Consider the following 9,232-nt stretch of genomic DNA (forward strand, 5'->3'; position numbering starts at 1 on the left):
AGAAAAATACAAAAGCAAACACAGAAGTTTAAGGGAAACCTAAGTCATTCAAATAGCAGTTAAAACAATTTGATATGCAATGATATCAATGTATGTAGGATGGTAATAAAAATCAATGAGTGTGAATCATTAAGTCCCATGGCACTGAATCAACAAACAGCAATCTGCTTAAGAAGGCATGAAAATATATATATTTTTGGAAGATTTTGATGCAACTACGAAAATAAATTTCAGTCCTTGAAAGAATGAATCTCAGCAATTCCAACATCTTCACTGTCCAATGGCTCATTTTCTGTTTTAGTCCAAATAATATCATAGTATATTAAAGAAAATCAGATTTGGAACAAAGTGGTTTTTCTTTTCATGAACATAATCTGGGGGGCTTTTTAATGGTGCAATCTGGGAGTTTTAACAATGTGACAATTAATCACCAAGAAGCTAATAAAAATGTTATTGTGGAATAAAGTAAGTCAAATCCTAAAGCACAGAAGTTCCTACTTAATTTACCTGTAGAATAGTATAGACACTGAAATTTCTGTTTAAAAGATCAAGCAGATTTTCTGGGGTGATAAAAACGTCCTACAGCTTGATTATGCTGAAAGTTACATGGGTATGCATTTGTGAAAAATGAAAACTGGTACCTTTAAAATCTATGCATTTTATGGTAGGTAATTTTATCTCAATGAAAAAGGGAGTATTGGAAAAAATAAATAAAATTAAAATTATGGCTATGATAAAAAAAATCGAGTGTATTTTGTTTCTGGATTGTTTGCAGACTGGCTGAAAACACACAGTACAACATGAAAAATCTACCAAATTTCTAGTAATTGTCTAGGTATCTACTAGAAAGTAAATGTATATATGCTAGAAGAAACAGAACACTAATATTTAAAAGCTGAAAAACACCTTAGAGATTCTCTAGTCCAATTCCTCTCATGTCACAGATTGGGAAGTTGAAGTCCACAGAGTTAGCTAGGGTCATGCCCATGTCTCTTAAGTATGCTCTTTTAATATGTCACACAGAAAACCAAAGTTCATCCAAAAGGCTTTGAGGATTCCCATCTTCTAAACTGTTCCCAATTATACATTCACAGTGGCCCACATATAGGGTAAAATAATCTTTAAATATGAAAAACAAAATGCATATTAAAACCTAAGATTAATGTCGATTTTGGCCCATTTAAGCAAGAGAAAAAAGTCAGATAAACTTAAGTAAATTAACTATATTAATGTTAATTAAATACTCCAGTCATGGTAGCAGTTTATAATTAGCAAATAAAAATACTACTCTTGAGCTAGAAATCTTCTGTTTATTCAGTTCTTAACCCAGGGACTTGCATATAATATGTGCTCAGCAAATGTTTACTAAATTAAAGAATGCGAATTCTACAATTACACTTGTGTGATACAGTAATATCTAGCACAATAATGTAGATAGTGCAGTAGTACAGTACATAGCTGGCAGTCAAGCTTCTGGCAATTTAAACTGTCATCAACCCAGTTATGAATTCAGAATGAAAGACAGACATCAAGTAGAGAGAGGAAAGCTCAAAACCTCAAGTGCTTCACTCCTTAAGTTCTTAACTAGGTGTAAAAATAAAGCAGCAGGATAGAAGCAAGGACATAAAAAACAACACTGTCAACAAGACAGGGAGGGAGAAAACAAAGACCAGGAAAAACTGACAAAGGTACATTAAAAATCACAGCAATCTGGGGATTCTTGAGGTCAGCAGAGAGCCTTGTATACCCTCATGGGGCTTAAGCCATTCTTCAAATGTTCCCTGCTCACTTACTGTGTGCCAGATGTCATCTGTGGCTAATGAGCCCTGTCTGTCAGGGTGCTTTCAGGTACTACAGGCTTCCCTCTTCCTGATAAAAGGGCCTGATGCAGGTGGAACTAGTTCTGCATTCTTTCTGACTTCAAAGGAGGACTTTTATCTAAAATTTATCTTAAAAATATTATCAACATGTTAACATTCTCTAAAAAATATCATCCACTTTATAATAAGCTTGAATATGAGAGCCACACTTGGGATGGCAGAGAGCAAAGACCAAGAATCTGGTCCCAGATGGTTCTGCTGAGGGGCTGAACAAATACCAGCAACCTCTGGTTTCTTTTATGTGAGAAGAATATATCCGTATGTGATTAAAGCTCTCTTAGTTTGGTTGCTCACAACTAAATGCATTTCTAGGTGTTACCCAAGAAACTAAATGTGTAACAGAGGCCCTGCCCTCAAGGAGTTTGAGGTCTAAGGAAGACAGGCAAGAAACAAGTATTTATGTGACCCAAGTTAGTAGCAGAGGTCTAAAGGAATAGATGTGGAAGTAACTAACTGTAACTAGGGAAGCAAAAGTCATCTTCAGAGTCTGAGATGTCTAAGTGTGTATTAAAGACTAAGTAGAAAAACAAACAACCCAATCAAAAAACGGGCAGAAGACCTAAATAGACATTTCTCCAAAGAAGACATACAGATGGCCAAGAGGCACGTGTTATTGCTAATTATCAGAGAAATGCAAATCAAAACGACATGAGGTATCACCTCACACCAGTCAGAATGGCCATCATCAAAAAGTCTACAAATAGGGCTTCCCTGGTGGTGCGGTGGTTGAGAGTCCGCCTGCTGATGCAGGGGACATGGGTTCGTGCCCCGGTCCGGGAAGATCCCACATGCCTCAGAGCGGCTAGGCCCGTGAGCCATGGCCGCTGAGCCTGCGCGTCCGGAACCTGTGCTCTGCAACAGGAGAGGCCACAACAGTGAGAGGCCCACGTACCGCAAAAAAAAAAAAAAAAAGTATACAAATAATAAATGCTGGAGAGGGTATGGTGGGGATGTAAATTGGTGCAGCCACTACGGAGAACAGTAGGGAGGTTCCTTAAAAAAACTAGAGTTGCTGGGGAATTCCCTGGTGGTCCATTGGTTAAGATTCCAGGCTTTCACTACTGGGGGACCAGGTTCGATCCCTAGTCAGGGAACTAAGATCATGCAGGCCACACAGTGTGGCCAAGTAAATAAATAAATTAAAATGTAAAAAACAAACAAAGTTGCCATATGATCCAGCAATCCCACTCCTGGGTATATATCCAGAAAAGACGAAAACTCTAATTGAAAAGATATGTGCACCCCAATGTCCACAGCAGCACTATTTACAATAGCCAAGACAAGGAAGCAAGCTGTGTTCATTGACAGATGAATGGATAAAGAAGATGTGGTACACACACACACACACACACACACACACACACACAAAATGGAATATTACTCCGCTATAAAAAAGAATGAAGTAATGCCATTTGCAGCAACATGGATGGACCTAGAGATTATCGTACTAAGTGAAGTAAGTCAGACAAAGACAAATACCATATGATATCACTTATACATGGAATCTAAAAAAAGATACAAATGAACTTATTTACAAAGCAGAAACAGACTCACAGACATAGAAAACAAACTTATGGTTACCAAAGGGGAAAGGGGGGGGTGGGAGGGATAAATTAGGAGTTTGGGATTAATAGATACATGCTACTATATACAAAATAGATAATCAACAGGGACCTACTGTACAGCACAGGGAACTGTATTCAATATCTTATAATAATCTATAATGGAAAAGAATCTGAAAAGAATATATATATACATATAACTGAATCACTTTGCTGTACACCTGAAACTAACACAACATTGTAAACCAACTATACTTCAAGTTAAAAAAAAGAAAAAGACTAAATAGAATTACGAAGCAAGGAAAGGGAGGGGGAATTTCAAAGTACAGAGAGCAGCATACGAAGAACACTAGTACTGGGACGGACCTTTGAAGAAAAGCTCGGTTCACCAGATTACGCTCATAATGATCAGAAGTCATCAAGAAAAAGGTAAACTATATTTAATATACTTGTTTAAAAAAAATGGGGCAATATATAAAATTATTTCTAAATAATTTTTGTTTAAAGTATTAACAAAACTTGGGCTTCCCTGGTGGTGCAGTGGTTGAGAGTCCGCCTGCCTATGCAGGGGACACAGGTTCGTGCCCCGGTGCGGGAAGATCCCACATGCCGCGGAGCAGCTGGGCCCATGAGCCGTGGCCACTGAGCCTGCGCGTCCGGAGCCTGTGCTCCGCAACGGGAGAGGCCACAACAATGAGAGGCCCGCGTACCGCAAAAAAAAAAAAAAAAAAAAAAAAGGTATTAACAAAACTTAAAAATTTGGCACTTTAATGGCAAAATTCAGTCATGGAACATTAATTATAATACTTCTTGACAATATTACTATTATTAAATTTCTGATACTTTATTCCCTTTTTAATTTTTAAAAAACAGATTACGAAAGTAATTCCTGAGTAGTTGGCTGTTATCAAAGTTTTAAAGAAAACCATTCTCAATTTCCTCCTCATAGGTGACCAACTGGGGACATCCTTCCACACCTTTTCCTTTGCATCTCCACGTATGGACAAGCACTTATTTTAGATACACTCACGTATTCACCATTGTACATATATTTTGAAATTGTTATGTGACTTTTCATGTAATATATAGTGAAGATATTTTATCATTATTAATTAGGAAAATTATTTTAACATTTAGCTAAAAGGTGAATACTTTGATTTTTAAAGTGTAAATTAATGAAGTCTTCCTGTTGGGCTAAAGACAAAACACTAGCTAAGGCCAAATAACCATATACTAATAAGTACACAATCCTAGTTCATGTTGTGGAGGAAAATATACTAAGGGGGAAAGCTGGGGTGTGAGGAAGGGAGGCTCTTAAATGGGGGCAGTGACCCCTGAGCCACTCACTGACCCTTTGGGCAACTTAGCAGGATCCAATCCACTTCCCCTTAGTACCTGAGATGGCTTATATATTATCTGCCATTAACTAGTCTCATCAAAAGTATCACTGGTATTTTCTGTGAAGGGTTAGAAAAATCTCTGGTTCTTTAAATCTGAAATTACTGAAATTTGAGTTTGGGTTCAAACCTGTTTCTTGGGATTTGCCCACTGTAGCGGCTCACAGTCCTCCAGTTAAAAAAACAAATTCAGTGTATGTAATTCAAGCTTGATACATTCAATAAATATTTAAGTGTCCACTGTGTAGAAGGCGCTATAAATGAAGTTTGAGGTAACTGACTCCCAGATTAGTTACTAGGTGTGTGACCTTGGGAAAATTACTTTTCTATGTCCCAGTTACCTGATCTGAGGCAAGGATGCAATTAATGAGTCTGTAGTGCTGTTGTAAGGATTGAGATGCTGCACGCAAAGTACCTGGAACATAGGAAGTACTTAATAAATGCTGGCTGTCACCCTCTGCCCTTTCCTGCAAAGAGGACTTATTGAAGTCAACATAGAAACATTTTCTTTTTTGCAGTACGCGGGCCTCTCACTAACGTGGCCTCTCCCGTTGCGGAGCACAGGCTCTGGACGCGCAGGCTCAGTGGCCATGGCTCACAGGCCCGGCCGCTCCGCGGCATGTGGGATCCTCCCGGACCGGGGCACGAACCCGTGTCCCCTGCATCGGCAGGCGGACTCGCAACCACTGCACCACCAGGGAAGCCCAACATAGAAACATTTAAAACAATTCATATTTGTGAATTCAGGAATAAAAATACCCACAATTAAAGGATCTGTTAATTAGCTTTTGCTGCAGATTATAACCATATTTCGATTTTTAGTCTACATAAAGGAAAACTTTTGCAACCTGAAATCTATTCAAAATTCAACCAGTCCTGATTTGAATTTGATTCTGCAATGAACTACAATAGGAGGGCAGCTCTGCTAAGCAAATAATGAAAATAAGTCGGCAAAGGACTGTTGACCACATCTAAGATAATGAGCTCTTGAGTAAATAAAAATTTTGTATTACTTATTTAAAAATAATTTCAAGTGACAGAAAAGGTGCAAGAATAGTACACTCTATCTAGATCCTCTAATTGTTACATACTACCTTATTTGCCTTATTATCTCTCTCTAAATACAAACTTTTTTTTTCCTGAACTATTAGAGTAAGTTACATACATTATGTTCCTTTACCTCTAACTACTTGTATTCCTAAGCCCATGAACATCCTTTTATGAAATCAGTAGAGTTATCAAATACAGGAAATTTAACATGGATATACTTTTATCTAATCTATGGTCCACATATCAGTTTTGTCAATTGACCTAGTACTATCCTTTACAGCATTTTCCTCACTATTAAATCTACACCAGAATCACCTATTGCATTTAGTTGTCATGTCTCAGTAAATAATACCTGATAGGCATTGTTTTTTACAAAATGAGTTGCTCAAAATAGACTAGAAAATTAAACTTGTAACTACAAAAAACGCAGCTGATTTAACTTCTGTTCCAGCATTTCACACAAAAATAGTTATGTTAGAAATGCTATTTCTACAGTTCCAAAGAATTTACCGAAACCACCATGTCTCAAAAGGAGGTATCCAAGAACAAAAAACACTGAACTAATCTCATTAACCTTATTAAATATAAAGGCAATGAAAACCAGTTCCAACCAAACTGTTGGGCCATATTTTATACATCTTGCGACACTACCTCAGAAATTAGGACAGGTCAAGAAGGACACAATGGAAAGTGATCACTGTAATTACTTACCTCTTGGGGGTTCGTGGGAATATTGCGGGGAGGGGGTTAATGGGGACTGTTTCCTTTTTATTCTACGAATTTCTGTTCTGTTTGAATTTTTTGACCATGAGCACACATGTCTTACTTAATAATAAAACAAAATAAGCGAAGAAAGGAAAAGAAAAACTAGATGGCGGGGTGGATTCTTGTTTTGCGAGGTTAACCGGAACATCAAAGTTCATCTGTTTGTACTTTTGGTTTCTTCGCCTTAAGAGATGATGGTGACCCTTCCTCTAACTTACACAGGCAGACATCAGAAAGGTTAAGTATCACCAAACTACTATTTCAGGGAGAAAGAGCTAACAGAAATGCTTCTCATAGGTCAGAAAAACCTCTCACTTGAACTGGCTGGCAGTTCTAAGGTTAACCGTCTGCCCTGAAAACCAGAAACTCAGGCAGAACCTTCCCGGATCTTAGAGCATTCATTCTGCAGCGGGGAATGGCGGAGCCAATGAAAGCTGTCGCGGGAGGGAGTACGGAACCAAGGAGGGCGTTCCGGGCTGTCAGCCGGACGGGAGGGACGCCGGGCCCCGCGCGCACCCGGGAGGGTCCGGGCAGCGGCCGGGGAACGTGTGTCCGGAGCTGTCGGGCAGGCGTGGGGAGAGAGCGGCTCCGGAGGCGGGAGCCCGATCAGTCCCTTACCGAGCGCTAGGCACGTCCACCGGCCCGAGGCCGCCGCTGCCGCCGCCGGGGCCGGCTAGCACGTCCCCGCCGTATTTCTCCTCCATCCCGGGGATCAGGAGCCGCCGCCGCTGCCCCCGCTGCGGGGTCTCCTCATGTCTCGCCGCTGCCGCGGAACACCGGGCGCAGGCGCGTCACTCCCCCATGCCAGCGGCCCCGTCGGGTCCCCGTAGGCCGGGCCGCTGCCGCTGTTCCCGGCTCCGGCTCGCAAGCACAGGCGCGTCGGGACTAGGCCGCGGACAGTTCAGGCGCCGCCGGGTTTCCCGGAGGCTCACCGGATCGGACGAGGCCAGGCCACGTCATCGGGCCCAGCAGCCCTCACTCTCGGGGGAGTGCCCGGCCCTGCGCCTGCGCACAGTACAGCACTCGCCGTCCCCTCCCCTTCCTAAGGCTCTTCCTACCGCTGGGCTAAGGACGGAATCCTCGCCCCGTATCAGCTCCTCCCATTGACGAGGCCTGAGCACATACCTGTCCCTGCAGCGCCACCTATGGGCTGTCAGGAATACAGCGGGTTCTTCTGGAGCGCAGGTAGGGGACATAGAAAATGCACAACTTGCGATTAAATAGAATAGAATTTCTTTTAAATTCTGGCTCCTAAACTGTGTTACTTAATCCTTGCACACCAGTAAACCTAGGCAGATAGGACCAGGCTTTATTAGAGTTATTTTTCTGTTGCTGAAAAATTAAGAAGGTGGGCTCCTGTGTCTGTGTCGGTTTGAATCCCAAATCTGCCACTTACTAATTGTGTCACTTGGCCTTTCTGTACCTCAGTTTCCTTATCTGCAAAGTAAGAATAGTAATATCTATATCATAGAGTTGTTGGGAGGATTGTATGTGTTAATATGTGAAAAGTGTCTATAACAGTGAATGATACATAGTAATAAATGTTAGCTATTATTATTATTTATAGGTAAATCTGAGGACTGGGATATGGAGATGAAAATGGGGTTTTGAAGAGTGTAAATTATGATTAGTTTACAATAATCCACTTAATTCGAATGTACATAAAGACTCTTGGTAACATATAAGAGAATGAGGAGTCATAGTCTCTGCCTGCTGGGACTTCATTATCTATTGTGGAAAATATTTAGCAATTTGAGAGCAAGACCTAGTTGGTAAAGGCACAAATGCTAAGGTTTCCCAAATAAGGTGTGATATGGGTATAACCAGAAAAGACTCACTGATAGAAGCTGACCTGGAACTTGGATAAGGTTTTGGATATGGGAGAAAAGCATTGTGGGAAGATGTATCCTATGTGTAGAACACAGAGGAAGGCATGAACTTTAAAAGCTAAAGATACATATTATTCTGTTTGAGGCAAAGAAGAGAGCAAAGATACAATATGCCATCAGTATGTTGGGGTTTTAAATTCAGGATGTTTGCTTATTGAATTTGTACAGAAATGTCCATATCTTTTGTCTGCATTAGGTGATAATCATTGACTTACAGTGGAGTAGATCAGGTAAATCCTAACAAAGAGTGACATTCTTGCTTCACTTTCTTGAAGTGACTTTTTTGTAGCATTTCTTTTTTTTTTTTGGTAGCAATTTATTTGCAGAATTGCTATTTTCTAACCCAAATGGCATTGGTAACAACTAACTATTGTGTTTTTCTAGAGCTAATTCCATTCCTTTGGAGTTCAGAGAACTAGGTAAAATGACATGTATACATTGAGATTAATTTTTATCCCCAGTGGAGCTTGAATTCAGTTGATATTTGATTTGGTTAGAATTAGGACATTTTTCTTTGAGGCTAATATGTTTCCTGATTTTTTGCGGTGGAAGGAAAAGTGTCTTCTGTTTTCTTTCTTCCTACTCACTTCTCAACGCAGTCCAACCTGGCTTCTACTTTCATCATTCTTCTGAAGCAGCTCTCTTGTGGATATTTTTGAACTACATATTACCTTATCTCTCTATGGCTT

At 40.3% G+C, this 9,232-nt stretch overlaps 1 protein-coding gene across 1 annotated transcript in view; it reads right to left on the reverse strand.

Moving 5' to 3' along the window:
- The window catches only part of SLC30A5 (solute carrier family 30 member 5), a 28,483-nt gene extending 21,122 nt beyond the window's left edge, over positions 1-7,361 (reverse strand). Inside the window, exon 1 of the mRNA XM_007457117.1 lies at positions 7,273-7,361. Within this exon, the coding sequence (XP_007457179.1) occupies positions 7,273-7,358 (86 nt within the window). The 5' untranslated portion in view covers positions 7,359-7,361. The remainder of the gene's footprint in view (positions 1-7,272) is intronic.
- Positions 7,362-9,232: the final 1,871 nt, after the last annotated feature.

Source organism: Lipotes vexillifer, unplaced genomic scaffold, assembly GCF_000442215.2.
Source record: "Lipotes vexillifer unplaced genomic scaffold, Lipotes_vexillifer_v1.1 scaffold241, whole genome shotgun sequence".
Lineage (NCBI taxonomy): Eukaryota > Metazoa > Chordata > Mammalia > Artiodactyla > Lipotidae > Lipotes > Lipotes vexillifer.